At 53.8% G+C, this 24,132-nt stretch overlaps 1 protein-coding gene across 1 annotated transcript in view; it reads right to left on the reverse strand.

Moving 5' to 3' along the window:
• Positions 1-4,513: 4,513 nt before the first annotated feature.
• C18H6orf132 (chromosome 18 C6orf132 homolog) overlaps positions 4,514-24,132 on the reverse strand; it is a 30,509-nt gene continuing 10,890 nt past the window's right edge. Inside the window, exons 2-4 of the mRNA XM_048445367.3 lie at positions 11,294-11,369; positions 6,544-9,805; positions 4,514-6,082 (exon numbers count right to left, since the gene is read on the reverse strand). Coding sequence (XP_048301324.3) covers positions 5,977-6,082; positions 6,544-9,805; positions 11,294-11,369 — 3,444 coding nt within the window. The 3' untranslated portion in view covers positions 4,514-5,976. The remainder of the gene's footprint in view (positions 6,083-6,543; positions 9,806-11,293; positions 11,370-24,132) is intronic.

Here is a 24,132-nt window from a genome sequence, read left to right on the forward strand (position 1 = left end):
CCTTCTCTCTTGGGTGTGTATAGTTACAGAGGAGCTGGGGAGAAGGGAGGACTTTAGAGCTCCCCGCTAGCCGCCTGAAGCTGTGTCACTGCCCCTTGAGCCCAGCTGCAGTGAAAGGTAATCTGCAGGATCCTGAAAGAAGCGGTTTGTCTCAGCCCCCATCAGGCATCCCTGAGCACCAAAGTGTGCTTCTAAGTAGTCTCACACTGGCACTCACTCCCTCAGGGTAGGACCACAATGGGCCAGGAAGTGAGATAAGGTTTCATTGTATAACCCTGGCTGGTCTAGAACTCTTGCTATGTAGACCGTGCTAGTAAAATTTCTTCGTGTGTGTGTTGCGTGCGCCACAACTCCTATATAGTCAGGAGACAGCCTGAAGGACTCTGTTCTCCAGCCACGGCGTGTGTGCCAAGGATGAAGCTAAAGTCATCAGGTTTGGTGGCAAGCAGCTTTACCCTCTGGGCCATCTCTCCAGCCAGGAGCAGAGGGTACCTAATCCTCAGTGTGCTGACATCTGGGGCTCTATTCTGGGGACTGACCCTGTGACCTTGGCTTCCTAGCATCCCTGGCCTTCCCTACTGATGGCTTGTGTGCTTCTTCACAACACAAGCATCAGCGAAACTGTCTCCAGACAGTGCCACTGCCCTGTTGGGGACCAAACCCCCAAGACAAGGGCATTGAACTTAAATCTAACACCAGGACTGTGTGTGTGTCCAGGTGCCAACAAGAAAGTGCTAGAAAGGACGTGTGAGCAGCAGAGGCTCCCCAGGTGCCGAAAGCTGTGTAGTTTCTCTGAATGTTCCAGGAGAGGGCTTCAGAACCTGCAAAGCCCGGAGCTTGACTATTTACACAGGAATCCTGGTTCTGCCCCATAACTCTGTGACCTAGGGACACGTTTCTTCACTGTTTCATGATGGAGGTGCTTGTGTCCTGAGGTTGTCAGGAGCACCTCATGTAAGAACATGGGCGAGACACTTATACCAGTGCCTGGATCTGAACCAGCTGCTATGAGAGCAGCCCTCTGGAGGCTGAGGCTGCTGTGTAGTCTTGTGATGTGCCCTAGGGTTGTCAGGGGAGGGGGAAGGGAGGGCAGAGAGGGATTGTCTGTGCTCAAAATGAATGGGGCCCTGAGCTGCTGTGACCCTCCAGGACTGCTCTGACTGAGCAAAGGACTGTCAGCAAGTGTGGGAGGGGCATGGCCTTGGGTGACAGTGCTCTAAGGACAGTTCCTTGGGGAGACTAAAAAGAGATCTATGGGGGCCCCTTTAGCTTTGGGAGTATGAGGGCTTCTGGTGGGAATGCAGTTCTCTGGTAGAGCACTTGTCTGCACCTAACATGCGTGGCCCTGATACACAGTGTGTGTGTGTGTGTGTGTGTGTGTGTGTGTGTGTGTGTGTGTGTGTGTTGGGGGGGGCGTGCCAAAGGGACAGTACAAAGTGAGCTGATGCCCATATGAGACTAGATGTGGAATCAAAATGCCTCTGAACAGTGTGGATTCCAGGGAATTGCTCTTGGTCTAACAGTAGCCCTGTTCCTGGCTGTTCCTAAATCATCTCTCCCTTTACCCTCTTCCTTTCATTTTTTTCTTTCTTTTTGGTTTTTTTGAGGCAGGGTTTCTCTGTAGCTTTGGAGCCTGTCATGGAACCAGGCTGGCTCGAACTCACAGAGATCTCCCTGCCTCTGCCTCCCAAGTGCTGGGATTAAAGGCATGTGCCACTACTGCCCAGCTCCCTCTTCCTTCTTGGAACAAGAATCTGGACAGGTACAGGCACACCCACATCCACCATGCTGTCACGGGTACAGAGGGCAGAAAGGAGGGAGTTCCCACCTTTCCAGCTATGTGACCAGGGGAGGTCATTTGCACTGTGGGAACTGTAGTTTCCTCTGAGAGGGCTGAGATGTGTACCTCTCAGATGTGTACCTTCTGTACCCGGGAACCTGTTAGAAATAAGCCTCAGAAGCTTATTTTCATAAGTCCCCTACTGCATCCCATACCCAGGACAAACCAGGTCAATCAACAAACCTCGGATCTAAATCTGAACTCAGAACCTCATCTGCCCCCAGGAAGTACAGGCAGCTGTGAGCACAGCGCCACCTGCTGGCTGATGCCAGCTGCATGTGCGCACTCACAGGGTGTAGGAAGGACACCAGTGCAAACTGCAGGGGGCTGCACTCTCCTGCCTTCTTCTCCGGGGAAATCAGGTGAAAGCGAATGTCAGAAGCAGCATTAAATGTCCAAGAGATGTCACCAATGTACATCAGCAGAGTGCTTGCACCGGTCATGACAAGTGTCTTTGTCAGGTGTTCGAATGTGACAAGCACACGAGTAGCGGCCCTTCTGCACAGTTCCAGTCCCAAGGCTCCACGGGTCCCTGCCCCACACTCTTCTCTCACCTTCCTGGTTAAGAGCAACCAAAGAGGTCCCAAAGCAAGTCTGCTGCACCTGGCTGCTCAGGGCTTTGGAAGGAGGTACAGGATGAGGCCCAGGTTTCATTTGCTACCCTGGGCCTGACTAATGACGGGCACCAGCCCTGCCTTTGAGCTGTAGAGATGAAAGCGGGCATAGTTGCGAGGATAGGTGGGTGGAGCTGGCAGGTCAGGACAGGACCGCTTGGCAAAGCAACCCTCACCTTTTGGGTCCAAAGTGACCTCTGTCCCACGGGCTTTAGTTCCCAGTACTGCAGAAATAAAGACAATAAATGAAACAGAGTTGGGCATTTGGTACCGAGCAGTGGGAGGTGGAGGCAGGAGGATAGGGAGTTCAAGGTTGGCCTTTGCGATGTAGCAAGTTCATGTCCAGCCTGGGCTACAAGAAACCCTCTCTGGAAAAAAAAAAAATCACGGCAGGTTGGTGGGGAGAACCAGATGTGGAGTCTTTATCTTCCACCGAGGGAGGCTTTCATTCTTGAGTTTGTCTCAGAAAAAGCTAAGCTTGACCCTAAGGGATGCCGGACCTGGGCTCCAAATACAGGCACCCTTAGAACTTGCCCTTGCTGCTTTAGACCAGGCTGGGTCACACAGAAAGGCTTCTGCAGCTAAGGTGTGGCCAAGCAGACCCAGGCACACAGGTATCACACAGGCCCACAATTGCAGAGCGGCTTTCCCTGCTCTCCTCCCCCGCCCGATGTGTTGGGTGAATGGAGGGTGCAGAGGAAAGGCTGAGCCAGAGGGTGAGGGTGACTCACAAAGGTGAGTCAGTTTGGCTATTTGGAGCGACTTGATTCCTGCGTTGGAGGCCTGGTTTCCTCATCAGTGAAATGCAAACACGGTTTTACACACCAGTGGATGTTAGGACTGTTGTGAGCAACCAGAGAATGAGCAGACTTTCCCAACCGTCGGGGTTATGTAAGTGTTGGTGGCTATCGCTGCCACATCAGGAGTTTTCAGCCAATGGTAATATAAGAGCACTACAGTTTGGATGGACCCCAGTGTTTTATGTACTCTGACAGCACTACCTGGAGCCACATCCGTAAATGCCTCTTTATGTGACATGGGCTTTATGTATCCCAGGATGATCTTGGACTCATAGTGATCCTCCTGTCTCAACTTCCTGACTTGCTAGAGATAGAAACCAATGCACTGTAGCACTAAAACCACATCTCCAAGCCTATATGTACACACACACATATGTGTATATATATATACACACACACATGTATACACACACACTTTTTTTTTTTTGAGACAGAGCCTCACTGTGTAGCCTTTGCTGGTCTTGAATACAGATCTTTCTGCCTCCGCCTCCCAGGGGCTGGGATCAGAGACTTGTGCCCACACCACCACAGCCAGCCTTTTGTTTGTGAGCAGGGAGGACAGCCTCTGGTGTAACCCTTAGGAAGGCTGTCCTCCTTGAGACAGGTTCTCTCATTGACCTGGGGCTTAAAAATTAGGCCCAGACTGTCTGCCTAGAGTCTCAGTGCCAGGATTACAAACAGGTACCAAGCACAGTTTTAGTGTGGGCTCTGGGGACCAAGTTTTACGCAAGGCCTTCATGGGCTGAGCCGTCCCTTCCACCTAAGACTGAACTCAAGTCCTTATGCTGGCAAGGCAGGCATTTTATTTATTTTTTCTTTCTTTCTTTTTTTTTGGTCTTTCGAGATAGGGTTTCTCTATGTAACAACAGTCCTAGCTGTCCTGGAACTCACTTTGTAGATCAGGCTGGCCTCAAATTCAGAGTTCCCCTTGCCTCTGCCTCCCGAGTGCTGGGACTAAAGGCATGCGCCACCACTGCCCGGCTGTCTCACCTTTTCTAAACTGTATTTTCACTTCTGCTCACAAATCCTTGTGTTTTTGTTTTAGAGGTGAGATCTCAAGTAGCCAAGCTGGCCTTAAACTGTCTTTCTCTTGCCTGCACTTCCTCAGTGCTGGAATCGGAGGTTTGTACCACAGTGCCAGGCTTTAAACTATGGCCTGGCCCAGGATCTGAACCATGGCTGCCTCCATTCCTCATGGCGGCTTGATGAAGTAGGATTACTGTCAGGCCCAAAAGAAGAAACAGGCTCAGAAACTCAGACTTGTTTAAGGACAGTTTATCATCTGGCTTAACCTCTGGGCCCAGTACCCTGTGCTTGGCACCATCCAGCTGACTACTCCCAAGAGCCCCATGATGCCAAGTCACCAATCTACAGCTGCAGAGCAGGGGCCAGTCCAAACTGGCAGTTTATTTCCCATGCCAAGCGAGACCAAGCCCTTCTCTGCCCACCCCAGGGCACTCCATAGCTGGGAGACCACGCCCCACTCCTCAAGCCTTGAAGCAGCAGTTGAATCGGTGAACTCATTCATAAAGCACTGCCTAGGGAAGCAGTCAGAGGTCAGTGCTGTGTTGATGAGCTTGGCTTCGTGAACACAGGGAGTCCCTCATCTGGGTGCCAACCACCTAGTACTTCAGCGAGTGCCACAGATCACAAAGGTCCAAGAGCTGCTCCCACAGGGAGCTGCTCCTCCCACAGGGAGCTGCTCCCCGCACAGGGAGCTTCCTCTTGTCTTTCTCCTGTTCTTGTGAGGTGGGCCATTCCTCTGCCTTTCCTTTCTTACCTGCCTTGACCTGGTCACAGGAATCCAGCCAGTCCCCACCTGAAGAACTAACTATTGTTCCTCATGTATTTGACATAACCCATAAACCAAGACATATATTAGAATTAGAATATATATATCCCAATTCACTGGTGTAACCCTGACTGCCCAGAGGACAGATGGTGACTCTCCTGACAGATCACTCCAGTCTGAACTGGCCTCGGCACACTACCCTTGATTGTCCAAGACACGTCTCCATGTTGGCAGCACACTTCTGAACCTTGTGGCTCCTGTGCCCCCCCCCCCACTGAATCAGGACTTCTTGGGCCTGAGTGGAAAAGCAAGCCTACTCCCCCATCTCCCACCCCAAGCTCTCTCAAGGCCTTCTCATGGGTAAGTGCCAAGGGCAAGGAGCAAGGAACCCACCCTTGGACCTAATCAGTGCATAAGGCTTCTGTGCTGTGCAAGCAGTCTTGATCACATCTCCAAGTGCAGAGCTACACTCTGTTCAAGCTACACATGTTCAGGGGAACAGGCACACTGTGAGGCTCTGACATACAAATGGGTTTGTACGTCACCCCCATGGGTTTCAATTCAGACTTGGGGCCCAGCCCTTCTTTTAGAACCTGCGTGTAGACTGGTTTCAATAGACCTTGGTAAAGCAGACAGTACCAGATAGCAGAGACAAGGCACAGGCCCGGAAAGCTCCTCCTTCCCCCTCCCACCCCCATCCGCCAATAGTACATAGCCAAGCTGTCCCTTGGTGCTTTCGAAACAGACATGTTTCCATCTTCCAGAGACCTCTGCCACTCACACACCGCCTGTCTGCCTGTTCTGTCTTCCAGAACAAAGGCTCTCAGGGGTGTCTGAGCTGGGACCTATAATACCCAGTGTCACCTCCCACCCCCCACACAACAGCTGCCCCAATCCAACCCCTTAGAAGTCAGCTGAGTGAACCACAGCTCAGGAGGTGGCTTTCCGATGGGTTCCAGAGTAGGCGTAGGAGATGGGATGGCGTGTCCCTGGCCTCACCGTGAACGTATTGATGGGGCTTCCATAGTGGGGAGACCTGGAGGGAGTGTAAAGGGGGAGTGGTGAAGGTTCGCATGGACCCCTCTACCCACCTCTCCAAGAACAGAACATTTTAAACTGTGATGTGATGAACTTCTGAACTCCTGGGTGGAACCAAGCGCATCAGACAAGCCCTGCGGACCGCAGAACACCCCAGGTACCCTCCGCTCACTCAGAGGGTACTCCCTCTTTGCTCCCTGCCTGCATCCAGATCCATCTTTCCACCTGGGTCCACTAGGTCTCCCTTTCTTCTACACGGATTTGAAGCCCTGAACCTCCAGAGGGCGAGAGGGGAGTGAAGAGGTGTATTGGGAAGTAAGGAGCCAGCCAACAGCACCCTCTCCACGTATCTGAGCCTTCCTCTCTCCTCTTAGTCGCAAGCTATGGCCGTGGCCTTGGCATTACCTCTGTTCACGCATCCCTGGTCGCAACCCCCTCGGAGATCCTTCCCCAGCTCACCTGCTGCCTTTGGCGGGGATGAAGCCATAGTCCCCAGCTTTGCCACCACTACCACCACCGCCTCCTCCGGGCGTCTTGTACTTGACCTCGGCTGCGCCTCGGGCGCCCTCCAGCGACAGCCTCCGTGCGTGCAGGCCTCCGGGGGCCGCGCGGCCCGCCGAGTTGACCCGTCGCATCTCGGGACCTCCCGGCTGCGGTCCGAAGCAGTTAGGGGAGCTCAGGCTGCGGCCAGTGGCGCCGCGGGGCGTCCCGGGGTTGCGGTGGGGCTCCCCGACGTACAGGCGCTTCTTGATGAGCGAGCGTCCGCTGCCGGAGAAGCGATCCAGTCCCCCAAGCCCGGAGTATTGAGTGCCCGGAAAGCGCGAGAAGCCGCGAGCCGTATTGGCCCCGGACCCCGCGTCCAGGGGCTGCCCCAAGTCTGAGTAGTTGTTCCTGGGTGGGGACCCGCGACGGTCTTGATGCTGCTGCCCAGCGTGGGGCTCAGGGTCATTGCTAAACTCTGGCGGTGGCGGAATGATATCAAAGCTGAACTCCTCTTCTTCCTCTTCCCTCTTGTAGGAAGGAGAGGGCGGAGAAGAGAAGGCTTTGGGAAGGGCGCGGCCCTGGGGTAAGCTTGAAGGAGCGTGTCTTTCCGGGGTCACAGCGGCCGGGTACTCGGCCTTGGTCCACCCATGCCTATGGGTTAGCTCTGGGCCCTGTGTGTCTCGTCCCTGCTGGGGCTTCCACTGACTGGCTCCAGCGGGCCGTGCTGAGGTCAGGTGGGAGCTCTCTGTCTCACTGGGTACCTTAGGGACCACAAGGAAGGAGTTGGGCCGACTACCTCTGTAAAAGATGGTATCAGAGCTGGCCTCCGTTTGGTTGCCATGGTCACGGAGACTCCCTGGCAGAGAGGACCTTCCCGGTCCCATCGCAGTCCCTGCAGTGACCCCAGGCCTGTTCTTCTGTGCCCTCTGCCTGGCCGCGAGGAGAAGGGCCATTGGGGAGCCCCGTTCCACCACCTCCCCAGTTACCGGGTGTCTGAGGAGTTGGTCAGCAGCCTGGACTGGGGTAAGAGGTTTGGCCTGAAGGTTTTCGGGCTCCTTTTCCTCCACCAGTCCCCCTGAGTCTGTGGCCTCCCCTTTGGCCCGAGTGGGAATCACCACAGCAACCCCTCGGCTGTGGTTGTTCTGGCTACGGTGGGATCTGTACAGAAACGGTACCTCCTCTCCACCAGTAGACATCTTCGGTGGGAGGGCTGGAGGGGAGCGAGCTCCATTTGTGGACAGTTGGATGGCCGCTGCATTTGCTTGAGGTTCTGGCTTTTCTCTGTGTCTCATTGGGACAAGGTCTTTCTCCGCTATCTGCTGAGATGATGGGATGGACAGCCCAGGTGTGTCCTTGGGTGCTGTGGCCTGCCCAGGTGTGTCCTTGGGTGAGGTGGTGTGCTCAGGTGTAGGCTTGAGTGGTAAGGCTGGCCCAGGTGTGGCCTTCGGAAGTATGGCCTGCCCAGGCGCAGGCTTGAATGGTGTGGCTGGCCCAGGTGTGGCCTTGGGTGGTGTTGCTGGACCAAGTGTGGCCTTGGACTGGGGTGGTGTGGCCGGCGGAGTGGTGGTAGACTGCTGGGGTGGATTCTTGGTGACAGGTTTATGGAATCTGCCATGATCAGTCCCGTTTTCAAAGATTCTTCCCCCTTCCAGCCGAGGTTTGGGAGGCAGGGATGCTATGCTAGGTTTGGCTTCTTTCGCTGCTGAGGAGGAAAACCGAGCCTCTAGCTCATTGCGGATCTGCCTGACACTGGGGGCTGGAGTATCCTGGGGGATGTAGTCCACAGGGGGTAGGGTCAGGCTGCTGGTGGCGTCTCTCTCTGGCAGGCTGTGGCTGGAGTTACTCTTCTCAGGACCACAGGGGTCTGTCTTCTCAGGCAGGCTTGGAGGAGCTGCCTCCTCTGCTAGGCTAGGGTCCTTCTTGCTCTCGTTGTCCTTCAAGGCCACCTTAGGGACTGGCCTGTGGCTGAGGGACCGATCCTCTTTCCTGGTCCCACAGAGATAGGCTGCCAGCTCGCTTCGAAGCTTTTCCATCTGCCGGGGGTCCCTCCAGTCAACGGGTTCTGACGAGGCTGTGTCCTCCGGAGTCGGGGGGTTGGGTTTGAGAGTAGGTGAGCTGGATTTTAGGGTCTTCATAAATCCAGAAGATGGAGGGACTGCCTGCTCAGTAGAGGGCAAAGGAGGAGCAGCTGGGGGCAGGGAGGGTGCTGGTGGAGGGAGTGGGGGAGCAGGTGGGGACAGGGAGGGTGCTGGTGGAGGGAGTGGGGGAGCAGGTGGGGGCAGGGAGGGTGCTGGTGGAGGGAGTAGGGGAGCAGCTGGGGGCAGGGAGGGTGCTGGTGGAGGGAGTGGGGGAGCAGGTGGGGGCAAGGGAGGAGCTGGGGGTGGAACTCCAGCTTGTCCGTTTGTCTGCAGTTCAGGCTGCCCGAGTCTTGGGTTGCCTGGTGTCTCAAGCCTGGGCTCTGGCGTGCGCTCTGGCTCTGGGGCCCTGTCTGGGTAAACCTGAGACGCAGGGCGGACACTGAAGCTGGAGGGTGGCGGGAGGTGGGTAGAGGCCTTCAGACTGGCTTCCTCCTCAGGGGAAGCCCCTGGCACTTCTTGAACCGGGATAGATGAGGTCCTGACTGGAGTTGGGGGAGGCACCTTGAATGACCTGGGGAAGGTGAGGTGGGATTCGGGGCTAGGCCCCTTTAGTGCAGCAGGGCTTTTGGGGGGGCTGGTTCTGGGGTCTTCTGGCTGCCTGCCATTGAGTGCTACTTCGGATTTCCATTTGATGATACCCCCAGTGGGGAGGAAACGTGTTCCAGTTGTGTGAGGAGAGACTGGAGTTGGGGGTCCTGAGGTAGGCAAAGAAGGTGGAGGGGGGTTTAGAAAAGCTGATGGTGGGGCAGGGGGGATGAAGTCTGGAGGGGTAGGTGTTGATGGGGGGGAGAGTGCAGAGGAGGGAGATAAGGTGTCCAATACCGGGGGCGGAGGTGGGGCTGTGCTGGGTGGGGGTGGGGGTGGGGGTTCCACCAGCAAGGGAGGAGGAGGGGGAGGGACAGCAGGAGGCGATGGTGGAGACTCCTCTGGAGGTTGTGATGGAGGAGACTCCCCTAGAGGCTGTGAAGTTTCCTGGGGTGGCCCTGGGGCTGGGCCTGGGGGAGGTGGCGGGATGGAAGAGTCCAGTTCATAGTGTGCAGGCCTCAGGTCGCCCACAGAGCTGTATAGCCGGAGGTTGCCATTGACTAGTGAGCTGGTACCTGGGAGAAAGAAGGCAGAGATGTGGAGTGGAGCCGCCACCGTCTCCCTCCCTCTCTTAACAAGGCTTTCCTTTTCTCTGTCTCTTTCTTTAGTGTGTGTGTGTGTGTGTGTGTGTGTGTGTGTTTGGTTACCATGGCATGGCTGAGGCGGTCTGAGGACAGCTATGGGAGTAAGTTCTCTCCTCCCATCATGTGAGTTCTGGAGACTGAACTCGGCTCAGATCTGGTTGGTCACCTGCTGAGCCATCTTTCCAACCCAAAGCCAATCTCTGTGCCTGGCACAGAGTTGGTCAAAAGAAACACTAGTTCTTCAGCCCTTCATCCTAAACCTGATTGGGGAAGCAGCAATCCTAAGAGTGGTCCCCTTCTTACTGTAAAGGGTGCCTCCCACTCCATTTGTCACATGGTTTAGGACCTCTGCTCTGGCCTGTGCCAGTGCAAAGGAAGGAAGGTACCCAGGGCAACATGTGGCTGCAGAGATGGACACCCGGATGGCAGCTGCATTCCTCTCCTCCTGGGCCCCGGCCTCCTTCCACCACGTGTATTTTCCCTTTCCCTACCTCAGAATAGTTAGGAGAGAGCCATGGCCTGGAGAAGGGGTCCTGGGAAGGCTCCCCTAGACCTGGAGCGCCTGGGGTCCCTACAGCAGTCAGCAAGACAGATACTACTCACTAGAGCTCATTCTTGTTTGTTCTAGGGATCAAACCCGGGCCTTGTTCATGCTAGGTGATGTTGCCCTCTGACCTCCACCCACGCTGCCACTTGCTATACGCTCAGCCCCTGAAGTTTATTCATTAAGGGGTCAACCAGACAGACAACCAACACCACACATTAGTAAATCATTACCATGGGAAGGTAGTAATAAAATTTGAGGGGGAGGGGTACTGAGAGGTGCCATCTTATTAGGAAGGCCCCACTGAGAAGGTGATCATGGAGGAGAGGGATGGCAGGAGGGGGCTGAGATGCAGGCCCTGGGGTGAAAACTGCCTAGGCTGATTAAGGAAATCCCACGGGGCAGAGGTGGGAGGAGGGGCAGGGAAGCAATGCGTGAGATCTCAGCAGTCCTCCGGGTAACCTTTGCTCTGAGTGTCCTGGGATGTCACTGGCCAGGTGTGAATGGATACCTTAACACTAAGTGGCTTACATCCATCCCGCACGCTGAGTCCTCCAGAGCTGGCACTGCTGTTCCCAGGCAGGGTGAGTGTCTCAGGGACAGAGGTAGTCACGCTACAGCTGAGACAGATGTGTCTGACCTCAGAGGTCTTGCTGCTGCTTACTGTCCTGTTGTGACCTGGTCCTGCCCCTTCCCCACGTCCTCCAATGGGCCTTAGCCAACCTTGGCTCTCCACACCTCCCAGCTCCACTGTAAAGATCACCTACTTCCGCCAGTGGCTGAGAGGCCAGGAGCTCTGACTTTGTCTCCAGCTGGGGAGATGGAGCAGGTGGAGGAAGAAAGATGAAGAAACTACAAGATCAGAGTTCTCTTACCTCCCACTTCTTTGTCTGCAAAGTCTTCTGGGACAGAGGGGGTGGGCACAGCTAGCCCATGGTTCTCCTGGGCATTCTGAAAGAGACCCGAGAGAGGTCAGGGGGCATGGAGAGATGGAAGACCAGCCAGATCTCCGATCCCGGCTGCGTGTCTGTTGACTTGCTGAAGATGGTGGTGACTTCACAACTTTGTGAGTGGATGCAAACAGAGCGGATTCACTCATCTCAGGGTGTGCGGTGCCCACAGGGGCAGAAGAGGCCAGGCTAGAGTCACACACAGCTGGGTCCCCTGCAAGAGCAGCAAGTGCTCTTAACCGATGAATCATTTCTCCAGCCCTAAGTGTGAATTTTAAAAGATGGGTCTGGTCCGGGGATATACTTCAATTGATAGAGTGTTTGCCTAGAATACACAAAGCCCTGAGTTCAAGTCCTGGCACTGCAAAAACCGGTTGTGGTGGGCATGCCTGTCATCTCAGTACACAGGGTAGGTAGTTCAAAGACAGTCTCAGTTATATAGTGAGTTTGAGGCCAGCTTGAGAGACATGAGACTGTCAAAAAAAAAAAGCCAAGTATCCGCTTGTCTGTTGGCTAGAGATGTATGCTTAGGGGCTGCCAGTCAAGCCGTTCATTTCTCTGTGCATGTATGAGAACAACCACAAAAGCAGTGTGAGTGTTAGTTGTGTAGCTACAAACCAGATTTGCAAACACAGCATCAGCAACGATGAGGATCAACTACATAGGAATGAAAATCCCAATTACAAGCAAACCAAGCAAGGAGCCTGGCGAGGTGGCGCGGGCCTTTATTTCCAGCTCAAGGTCATCCAGGTCGCCAGAGTGAGCTCCTGGCTATAGTAAGACCCTGTCAAAACCAAAGCAAAGGCTGGGGAGATGGCACAGAGGGTAAAGGTGCTTGCTGCCGAGGCTGAGCTGGGTCTCGGGGACCCAGAACGGAAGGAGAGAACCAGCTCCTGTCCCCAAACCTAAGAACCCTGCAGTAACTCCTTCTGGCTCCCCAGTGGCCAGCAGCTAACGCCACATCCTGACCTCGTGCTTACTCTGAGCTTCCATCAGGAATTTACAGAAGAGTAAGTAAGTGGTGAAGCAGGGCTGCTTCTGAAGCAGTGCAGGCGCCTCTGATCCCCGGAGGTAGCAGGGCAGACCGCGTTTACACAGCTGTGGCTCTCCCCAAACACATTTCCATAGATCAACAAAGCACGCACACCTGCTGCTCCAAGACCGGTGCAGCACAGCATGGTGCTTTTGATGGGTCCGGGGCCTGACGTCTGGGCCCCAGCCCGCCCTCCTTTCCCACACCACCTCACATCCTCCTTCCTTACTGCAGTCTGTGTTCCTCCTGGGGCTGGAATTGGGCTAGCCCTATCTCTCTCACCCTCCCTCCTTTTCTGAGCAAAGATGACCTTGAACTTCTGATTTCCCTGCCTTCACCTTCCCAGTGCTGGGATTCCAGACGTCCCCAGCACACCTGGCTCAGTGGTCCTGAGAATCAAATCTGGAGCTTTGTACATCCTAGATAAGCCCTCTACCAACTGAGCCACACCCCCAACGCCCCCTCCTCTCTAGTAAGAATGCTCCTGTGAACACACCATCTTAGTCACCACTCCATGAAAAGATGTCCCCTGTATTTACTACATGAGGACATGACACTCAGAAGCACTAGAGAAATAACTGAAAGCACGTACCTGGGTCCGTGGAGCCCATGCCGGCACTACCACACCCAGGCCTGTGGAGCCCATGCCGGCACTACCACACCCGGGCCCGTGGAGCCCATGCAGGCACTACCACACCCGGGCCCGTGGAGCCCATGCAGGCACTACCACACCCGGGTCTGTGGAGCTCATGCAGGCACTACCACACCCGGGTCCGTGGAGCCCATGCCAGCACTACCACACCCGGGCCTGTGGAGCCCATGCTGGCACTACCACACCCGGGCCCATGGAGCCCATGCCAGCACTACCACGCCCGGGCCCGTGGAGCCCATGCCAGCACTACCACGCCCGGGCCCGTGGAGTCCTTGCTGGGCACCCTGCCCCTCCACAGCCGCTCCTCTAAGGACTAGCTGCACTGTTTGTTGTAAATGGGCAAGAGTTGTGAGCCCTGGCTTTGGAGCATGAGGCCTAGATGTGACCAACCCTGCTACCCAGCCACAGGACTGTGTCTGCTATCGCTGCCTGAGAAAGTTCTAGAACCAGAGTGTACCCATGCGCCCATCCAAGGAGGTCATGAAGACTCAATGAAGCAATGCCCAGAGAGCACTGAGCTCATGGCATAGAATGGAAGGAAGGGGCCACCTGCTGCCTGTGCCAGGCCCTACTGGCCTGCTGCTGTCCTAAACCGCCCAAGCAAGGTTGTCTGCCCTCCGGAACTGCAGCACCACCCTCTCCTCCATCTCCACTGCATAAGGCATGTGCCTCTTGTTTGCTTTCTCCAGAATTCTTACTTTTGTGTGCATGTGCCTGAGTATATGTATGTGTACTGTGTGTGTGTGTGTGTGTGTGTGCGTGTATGGACACACGCGTGCATACAAATCAAGCAGTCCCCAGATCTGCAAGCCCATTTTCCCCTCTCTATATCTCATGGTTTCAGTTCTTAGCAGCTGCTTCCAACACTCTCAAGAGGAGGCAAATTCAAGCTCATTTGAATCTCAGCCTCAGAAAAACAGAGTCTCCTCTTTTGCTTATGGGACCCAGCTGGCTCAACCTATAGCAGAGTGGAGGCGTGCGTAGTATCACCCTCGGGGTTGCCCGATTCTCGCCGCCCTCTATAGTCCTCTCTAGAGTCTGGGGACTGAGGCAAGCCTCACGAAGAGGGTTTGGGGATGGGGAGATGGTCTGTGGGCGAGCGCTTGCTGTGTAAGCACGAGACCCGAGTTCCAGTACTCTAGAATCTGCATAAAGCTGGAAGCAGTAGTGAGTGCTGACATGTAATGCCAGCACTCCTATGGCGAGATGAAAGGCAGATGGAGGAAAACCCCTGGAAATGGAAGTGTGCAGGCCAGCTAAGCCGGCACAAGAGCAACAAGAGACCCTGTCTCAAACAGGATAGAAGGGGAGGAGCAACACCCCTGGTGTTCGCTGACCTCCATATATAATGCTTCGGTGCACACGCGCACATGCACACACACACACACACAGATAAAACAGAGAAGGGCTTGGAGATGCATTTGCAGGTCACCTGGGGTCCTGGAGTAGGGAAGGGGCGTGTCATAAAGAGCATTGGGGACAGTTGATAGTTGCTGGCTGTAAACAGTTACCAGATAACAGCACAGTCACCAACACTGTCTTCCGGGGTGTTTCCAAACGCTGCCTCCTTAGGCAATATGCCAGGAGGACTTGGGGTAAAAGGACGTGATTTCTCAGCCCTTAAGAGACTCACTCATTTCTTTTTCTGTTTTTTTCTGAGACAGAGTCTCTCTGTGTAGCCCTGGCTGTCCTGGAACTTGCTCCTAGACTAAGCTGGCCTTGAATTCAGAAATCCCTCTGCCTCCTGAGTGCTGGGATTAAAGGCACATGCCACTACCACTGCCTGGACAAATGCATTGAGAGAGAGAGAGAGAGAGAGAGAGAGAGAGAGAATGAATGAGGCTCAGGGTCAAGTAGTCTGGCATACTTGGTGGAGTTCCAGGCCAGTGAGAGATTCTCTCAAACAAAATATGGAAGACTTAGAAGAAGATGTGATGGTTAGCTTACCTGTCTACTAGACACAACCCAGATCACCTGGTTAGAGCAGGCTGGCCTGTGAGATATCTGTGGGAAATGTATTGGCTGCTTTAATGGATGTAGGAAGACCCAGCATGACGGTGGGCAGCGCCATTCCCTGGTGGAGCCCTGGACTGTACAGGAGTGGGAGGGCTACCCGGGCAGTGAGTGTGCAGGTGTCCTCTCTGCTCTGGGCTGTGGATGTGCCCGCCGTGAGCGACCCTCGGGAGCTCCTGCGGCTGTGCATCCACACGGTGGGCTGTAACCGGGAACCTTAAGCTGCTTTCCCAGAGTGCTCTGAAGACCTGCCCCCGGGGTTGTCCTCCAGGCTCCACGTGTGTAATCGCATGCCTACATGCCCCTTCCCCTGCACATGAACATTTTAAAAGATTATCTCACACATGAAAATAGCTGGACATTGTGGTGCACACCTGTAATTCTAGCGCTTGGGAAGTAGAGGCAGGAGGATCACGGTTAGTAGTAACCTGGGTTATATGAGTCCCTGTCTCAGAAACATAAAAGCAGAGTTATACCCGTCTTCTGGGCCAACAAGATGGCTCAGACAACAATGTGCTTGCTCCCCAACAATGAAAGCCTACAAACTGAGTTTAATTTCTAGAACCCATAAAGGAGGAAGGAGAGAAGTCCATGAAGTTGTCCACTGACCTGTGAATATGTAGACATGCATCATATATGTATATATGTGTGTATGTGACATATATGATAGATACACACACAGTAATAAACAGAAATTTACCGAAAGGAGGGAAGGAAGAGGGCTAGGGAGATGCTCGAAGGTAAACCTCCTGCCGTGCAAACCTGACACCCCAAGCGAGAGCCCCAAAACCCACAGAAGATGGGTTGCCACCTGTGACATCAGCACCCCTGAGAGACAGGAGGACTGACAGAAGGTCTCGGGTGCTATCCTGGAGTACACCAAGCGCCCCAACACGAGAGACCATGCCTCAAGCGAGGTGGAAGGAAAGGGTGACTCCCAAAGCTGTCCTCTTTGACCACGATGTTCTGGGATGCAGGCTCATAAGGTCTCTGCTGTGACTCCTCATACAGGTCGTGTGACTACAGACATGGGCACACCAGGCCCCCTCATAAGGAACAGGGTGTTCCTTAGCTCATCCTATTTCCCTAACTCCAGAGACCTGACAGGAAGTGCAATAGAGGAGGAGGAAGCCCAGAAAGCAGTTCTCAGGAGCCACAGGCCAATAGTTGTGGGGTGTGTGTGGGGTGTGTATGTGAGGTGTTGTGTGCATGTGATGTGTGTGTGTATGTGTGGTATGTGTGTGTGGTGTGTATGTATGTGGTGTGTATGTGTGTGTGGTGTGTATGTGAGGTGTTGTGTGTATGTGATGTGTGTGTGTATGTGTGGTATGTGTGTGGGGGGTGTATGTGAGGTGTTGTGTGTATGTGATGTGTGTGTATATGTGTGGTATGTGTGTGTGGTGTGTATGTATGTGGTGTGTATGTGTGTGTGGTGTGTATGTGAGGTGTTGTGTGTATGTGATGTGTGTGTGTATGTGTGGTATGTGTGTGGGGGGTGTATGTGAGGTGTTGTGTGTATGTGATGTGTGTGTATATGTGTGGTATGTGTGTGGGGGGTGTATGTAGTGTGTATGTGTGTGTGTGGTATATGTAGTGTGTATGTGAGGTGTTGTGTGTATGTGATGTGTGTGTATATGTGTGGTATGTGTGTGGTGTGTATGTGTGTGTGTGGTATATGTAGTGTGTATGTGAGGTGTTGTGTGTATGTGATGTGTGTGTATATGTGTGGTATGTGTGTGTGGTGTGTATGTGTGTGTGTGTGGTATGTGTAGTGTGTATGTGTGGTGTGTATGTGAGGTGTTGCGTGTATGTGATGTGTGTGTATATGTGTGGTATGTGTGTGTGGTGTGTATGTGTTGTGTGTGTATGTGGTGTGTATGTGTGTGTGTGTGGTATATGTAGTGTGTATGTGAGGTGTTGTGTGTCTGTATGTGTTGTGTGTGTGTGTGTGATATATATGTGTGTTGCCCTGATAGCCTCAGCACCACCCTATCCTTGGCCTCTAGCTCTGGTAAAATAGCAGGCTGTGTCCAAGATGCTGTGTGTGGGGATCAGCCTGTGCCTCAATGCACTGCTCGTAAGGGGTGGCCGTCCACCTCTCCATGGAGTGGACTAGCCTGTGGGCAACATGCGGCGTGCTCAGATGAGCCACACCCTCTCCTGCTGTGGCAGGTGCCCTCACTCAGGGCCGGGGCAGAGTCCAGCCTGGCTCTGAGTCAGGAATGGCATGAAACTGGGCTTTAGCATTTCCTGTCTCCCCAACTAGACAACACCCAGAAGCTAGAGTCGTGGGCTGTCTGCTTTTTCACAGAGGTCCATGGCGGTGCCTCAGCTCAGGAACCGGCAGTGCCAGCAGAGGGCCTGATGGGGAGAGGCACCACTCTGAGAAGATGCACGCTGTTCTCCTCCTTACGTCTGTCTCTCCACTTCAAAACACAGGGTTTCATATAGGCCAAGGTTGGCCTCGAACTCCTGATACTCCTGCCTCTGTTTCCGTATGCCAGATATACATTAAGTTAGCATGTCTACCTTCCTTCCTTCCTTTTTTTTTTTTTTTTTTTTTTTTTTGAGACAGAGTCTTACTCTGTAGCCCTGGCTGTCCTGTAGACCAGGCTGACCTTGAACTCAGAGATCCACCTGCCTCTGCCTCCTGAGTGCTGACCCTTCCTTTCTTAAATTTCATTTATTTATGAATTATGCTTGTGTGTGTATATTCACTTCTTTGTCTCTACCACATGGGTCTCAGGGATCAAACAGAGGTCGTTAGACCTGGTGGTGAGGGCCTTTTCCACTGAGCCACCTCACAGTCCTTCAGTCTCCTTCTGAAGAAGTGATTGTTTTTCATTCATAATTTAAAAACAGCCAGTGCTATTATGATTCCTAAACGTTACCGTGGCTGTGAGTGTTCGGCTCACACTCAATCCACACAGCTAGCTGGGAGGGTGGGGCTAAGGCCAGGCTAAGTTCCCGGCCAGCCCGGCCGGTAGAATAGGACTGAGCTACCTGAAGCTCACAGTCTTTCAGTCTCATGGCACAGCCTGTAAGGTCCACGCTTGGATGGCAGAGGCAGGGGGACTGCTACCTGTTTGAGGCTAGCTAGCCTGGGCAACATACGGAGACCCTGTCTCAAATAAAACGCACAAAACCAAAAAGAGCTGGGAGTGGTATTAACCTCTATCCGCCCAGCCCTCGGGAGGCAGAGGCAGGAGGAGCAGCGAGTTCTAGGCCAGCCTGGGCTGTATAAAGTATAAAACAGCCAAATAAAGTACCCCAAAGGCAGAGACCGTGCTCAGTGAGTGCCCCTCCCCCTCCAGGACTCAGTTTCCTCATCTGCACTCTGTAAAGTGGAGTGACCCCACCTGCCTTAGGTTTGCTGGACTACAGAGGCTGAGGCGTGCCCATAGGCCCCGAAAAGCAGGCCAGAGAAAGAAGGTTACCACGTCTAAGCTCCTCTCCCGTGTCCAATCAGAACTCAGTGGGAGGCAGGAGAGCCGCTCAACAGTCAAGAGCACAGACTGTTCTTCCCGAGGACCTGGTTCGATTCCCAGCACGCACACACAGGAGGCACCTCACAACTCTGCTACTACAGTTCCGGGAGATCCAGTGCCTTCTTCTGGCCTCTGTGGGCAACACACACACACACACACACACACACACACACACACACACACAGAGACATATATACAGGCAAAACATTCACACCACAAAATAAAAATAAGTAAACTTCAAAGACATTAATCAAGCAATACCATCAGAACCCTCTGGGTTAGTAAGAGCCTAGACATTCAGATGCTCTGCACAGGGCACAGCCTGTGACTCCTCTGTGGTGCATTGAGGAAATGGGTGTTTCCCTGTGGTCAGGGACAAGTCACCAGAGATCCTCTCCTGCCCTTTTGCTAAGGAAGGAAAGGAGGGAAGAAAACACAGTAGGGGAAGCACCCCCTCCCTCTACCCCTCCCCTAGTAGAGTCTGCTGCTCACCCCTGCTGCCAGAGAGAACTCAGGGAGGCAGGACTTAACACTCCCACGTCCTGCCCCAGTGACCTTCTCTTGCCCTGCACTGCACATCCTCATGCCTGGGATTCCCAAGAGTCCAGCCAAGGGTAGATTCTTAGAGGCTGGGCCAGTAGGCAAGGGCACAACTAACCTTGGTGTTGGAGAGCCTGAAAACCTTCCACACCAGCCTCCTCCCGAGGCCTGTCAGTGCCCAGCCCCAGAGATGGATGGGGAGGTTGGGGAGGAAGAAGCCCCTGCCCCAGAATGTGACCCAGGCATGTTTGGGTCCTCTCCCAAGGCCCCTGGGTAGAAATCACAAAGAAAACTTTCCAGGCAGCCAGGGTGCTCAGCTGATTGAAGAGCAGCTGGCTGTCACTGCCTCGCAGGGGGCCGCATAGGGGTGTTGGCCAAGGACAGTGCTGGAGGCTCAAGACAGGACGTGGCACAGACCTGGGAACAGCTGTGCATTCTCCCTTACACTTAGTGTCTCCAGAATCAGACTCAGTGGGCGACTTTAGAAGTGTCCTCAGTTGGGCCAGAGACATGTTACTTCCTAGCCACATGAAGTCATGGGGTCAACCGAGAGGGAGCGTGTTTAGTTAGCATGCCGAAAGCTCTCGGAAGTCCTGGGTTTGATTCCCCAGCACTGAGCAAATCAGATGTGGTAGTGCATGCCTGTAATTCCAGCATTCCAGAGGAGATACAGTTAGATCAGGAGTTCACATTTGTGCTCACAAGATGATTCAGTAGGAAAGAACCTGCCACGAAGGCTGAGGACCTGAGCTCAGTCCCCAGGACCCACTAAGAGCTGATGGAATTGCCGATGGCAGAACTCAGAACAGACTCACATACACACTAAAGCATGAGAGTACACATATACACTAAATAATAAATAAATGCCATTTTAAAAATGTAAGTTGATGGCTAACATTTTTAATTTCACCACCAGGAGGCAGAGACAGGAGGATCTCTGAGTTTGAGGCCTGTCTGGTCTACACAGAGCTACGTAGTGAGAGCCTGCTTAAATAAACAAACAAATTCAAATTACTATTAAAAGTTCAGGATAATCATTGGTAATGTAATAAACTCAAGGCTAGCCTGGAATGTGTGAATCCTTGTCGAAAAATGATCTCAGGGCCCCCCACATCCTCTTGCTTCTTTGCCTGTTGGTATCAGAGCTGCTAGGCCTCTCTGCCTTAGGTCTCAGCTCTCGCCCTCCCCTCAGGGGCAAGGAGTAAGTAGGGCCAAAGGAACAAGTCCCTGACGTCCGCACTGTCGTGAGCCAGGCCTGATTCCAGAGGTGTCTGTTTAAATCCCCCCAGTCCACTTTTAACTTCTCTTCCTGATCCGCCGTCCGGAGGTCCGGAGGCAGCCATCGTGGTGTGTGTGCAGGAGCCCCGGGGCTGGCCAGAGGCCGCTGTTTAAAGGTAAGGGTGACGGTGGGCTCTGGTGAGTCATGGGGTCAGGTGGGTGGGGAAGGGGCAAACACTCCAACTTTACTCTCACTGCAGGCCTCTGACACCTCTTACCCCATAACCTTTCCATTCAACATCACCAACATGAATCGTCCAACCCCACACTGCCTTGTCTGGGCCCTGAGTTTAGGGTTAAGCTCCCCAAATGGCTGGGCAGGCTCCATGGGAGGGCTGGAGTTGCCTTCAGCTGTTTCTTTGAGTTCCCAGGTAACCAAGGACTTGAGGGAGGGAACCTGAAGAAGACTGCAGCTCAGGGATGCCTCCCCTTGGCAAGGCCAGGCCTGTGTGACTCAGAGGGTAGGGCAACCTAGGGAGCTCTCACCGCCTTGGGCACCCCCAGACCTGTCTAGCCAGTTTGTCCATATTTACCACATGGGCATTTAATTTCTAATTTCTCATAAGCATCAGCCTAGGGGTGACCAGATCAGGAGTGGGGGAAGAGGTCACCCCAGAGGAAAGTACAATCTTTTCCTTCAGCCGCTGCTCAGGGTTAGCTCTCGCAAGTACGGGGCAAGCTCTGCCTTGAGAGCTGGGGGCTCCATCTCCCCTAGGACACAGGGAAGACATTGTTCTCCCAGAGGCCTGTGGCAAATCCCCAAAGACCCAGCTCCGTTTGGAGGCTGGGTCTCTGTGGATCCCTGGCTGTCCTGGAACTAGATCCTCCCATTTCTGCCTCACGTGCTGGGATTACAGGCGTAGGCCACCAAGCCTGGCCTCTCTTCTTGTCCAGGGCAGGCCTTCCCTTCCTTGGGCCCAACATTCTTTTTATTATTGTTATCATCACTATTATTACATTTCTGTATCTCGTGTATGAGCGCCACGCGCACAGATGACTCAGAGGTCAGAGGATGACTGGCATGCGGGCTCCAGGGATTCGCTCAGGCCATGCAGCAGGCTTGGCGGCATGGGTGCATAGTCTTTATCCTCCGAGATCTCTTACGGGCCCAGATCTCTGTGTTCTCATTCCCCACCCCACACCAGGAGTGAACCCAGCGTACTGCACACCCTAGACAAGAGCTCTGTTACTGAGCCACGCCCCGGCACTTATGTATCTTTATTTTGAAAGGAGATCCGGCTACCTGTAGCCTAGGCCGATCTCTAACTTTCAGGCCTCCTTGCCATGGCTCCTGGGAGCTCAGGCCTGCACCACCATGCTGGCAACATGTTCTCATCTTGATGACAGCTGAGGTCCACCCACTTCTGCTGTCTGGTGGCTCTAGCCAGGTCCTCTAAGCCTCCAGAACAGCGAGGTGAGTGGACCTGGTGGCCAGACAGCAAACTCCGGGAAGGTTGATCTCCAGGAAGCAACTGAAGCTGGTGTAAGAGTTTACCATGCCCCTCCTGTGCACTATAGAGTCACTTAGTAAAGTCACAGTTGGGAACACCTAGAGGACCATTCCCAGAAAACCCACCAAAGGGCAAAGAGTCAGAGGACTGGAGAGAACAAGGCCTGACCCTCTGTCACTCCATAACCCAAGGCAGGGTTGGGACTGGGGACAGGTACCCGATGGCCAATTCCAGGGCCCAGCCTGGTCACCAAGGAACCCAAGGGTCTGCTTCATGATTTCCCTTTGGTTGTGGACACTTGAGAAAGTATTTCTTAGAGTGAGGACATCGGAGGGCGGGCAACCTCTTTTTGAATGCGTCCCCGGGTGGCTCTTGAAAGGTACTCAAGATGAGGGGACATTCAGAAGATGGCCCAGGCAGAGCTCAAAGACCCTGGCTGAGCCTGTCACCCTTTTTCTCAAGTGATGATGCATTGTGACTCCCCTTCCCTGCCTCCTGGCCTGGGTGGTGCCTTTTGCAGGTGGGAGGGGAGGGGAGGGCTAAGGACCTCAGAGGTTTAATACAATGTCAGGCAAAAGGGGCAAGGCTCAGGTACTGGCCCAGGGCCCCTCCCACACTGACATGGGACTGGGGGCCGGTGTTGTGCGCACACGTGGGTGAGCTCACACACACCTGGGGCACTGGAAGAAAGCCCGGCGCTATGGAAGGGGTCTGAGGTCAGAGAGGAGAACCTGAGCTGCTCACTGCGCTTCTCCAGGAGCAGCTGGGGAACGAGGCCCTAAGCTACGCCAGTCCCGTAACCTGAAGCAGGATCCGAACTGCAATTAGGCCAAGGGGCCTGAATCGAAAGCACACCAGAGACGGCTTCAGTGGGGCCTGCAGGTCCTCAGCGAAGACCACTGTAGATCCTTTGAGGCTCCAAGGGTCTTAGAGCCAAGAGGCGGCAGGGCAGGGATGGAGAGGGCCAAGCCAGGGAGATGCGAGCGCAATGGAGAGACAAAGGCTGCCAGGCGGGGCTCGGAGGGACGGTCAGGGCAGTCTGAGGGCATCTATCTGGCTGTAGAGGGCTTGGGTCTACAGGACCATAAGCAAGCCATTTCCTGTCTCAGGGCTATAGCTCTGTGACTGTAAAATGAGGGTTTGGAGAGGGGGGGCCTCTGTTCACGTGTCTGACCTCTGTAATGATGATCACAGAGTGGGTGGGACAGACTTAACCAGCACTGAAGGAATGTGGGTTCAGTTCCTGGTCTATAAAGGACAATCCCATGGACCTAACTGGGCTTTAGTTATTGGTTTGACAAGTGTTTTCTCTCCCATTCTCCGTAGTGGAGCCTTCCTGATTGGTTCAGAAAGAATGCTCCCAGGGCAAGTCCCCAGGAGGCCCCAGGCCTGAGCAACCCTCTAAGCCAGGACCTGTGGCAAACCTTCCACCAGCTTCCCTAGGGTCTGCCCAGATGGGGGAGTCAGGGAGCACGGAAGGCCCACAGTGGGCAGGAGGGAGAGATATAGGAGAGTGGAGGAACCTCATCCATCCTGTAGTCATGGGTCAGGGAGGGGTCAGTACAAGGGGAGCCAGTCACGATCTAACAACCAGTCTAGGGACAGAACAGAACTCATGTCTAGAAACAGGACGGCGATATCATCTTGGCTGCCACAGCCTCACAGACCGCTATACGCATCTCGGGAAACAGCATGGTCAGGATTTAGGGTGTTTTGTTTGTTTGTTTGTTTTTTAGCCCCCTTTGGTTTCTCTTTCTTTTTTGAGACAGGCTTTCTCTGTGTAGCTTTGGAGTCTGTCCTGGAACTCACTCTGTAGACCAGGCTGGCCTTGAACTCACCTGCCCCTGCCTCCTGCATGCTAGGATTAAAGGTGTGTGCCATCACCATCTGCCTCTGTCTGTGTGTCTGCCTCTGTCTGTGCACTGCTTTTGTTGACATGACAAGGTCTCATGTAGCCCAGGCTAGCCTCAAACTCATTATGTAGTTAAAAATGACCTAGAACTTCTGATGGTCCTGCCTCTACTTCCCAAGTGCAGCAATCACAGGAGGGCTCAGACTGTCCTATTTTGTTTGTTTGTTTTTGTTTTTTATAATGCTGGGAACTGAACCCAGAGGATCATAAAAGCACTTTGTCAGCGGAACTACAACCCCAGCCTCCAAGATTACTTTTAAAGTGATCTGAAAGGCACGGTTATTTGAGACAGGGTCTCATGTAGCCCAGGTTTGCCTTTACTTGCTATGTAGCCAAGGATGACCTGGTCCCATACCCCAAATGCTGGAGTTGAGGGGCTTCCAAGCCCAGCTCTGTT

Source organism: Myodes glareolus, chromosome 18, assembly GCF_982192425.1.
Source record: "Myodes glareolus chromosome 18, mMyoGla1.1, whole genome shotgun sequence".
Taxonomy (NCBI): Eukaryota; Metazoa; Chordata; class Mammalia; order Rodentia; family Cricetidae; genus Myodes; species Myodes glareolus.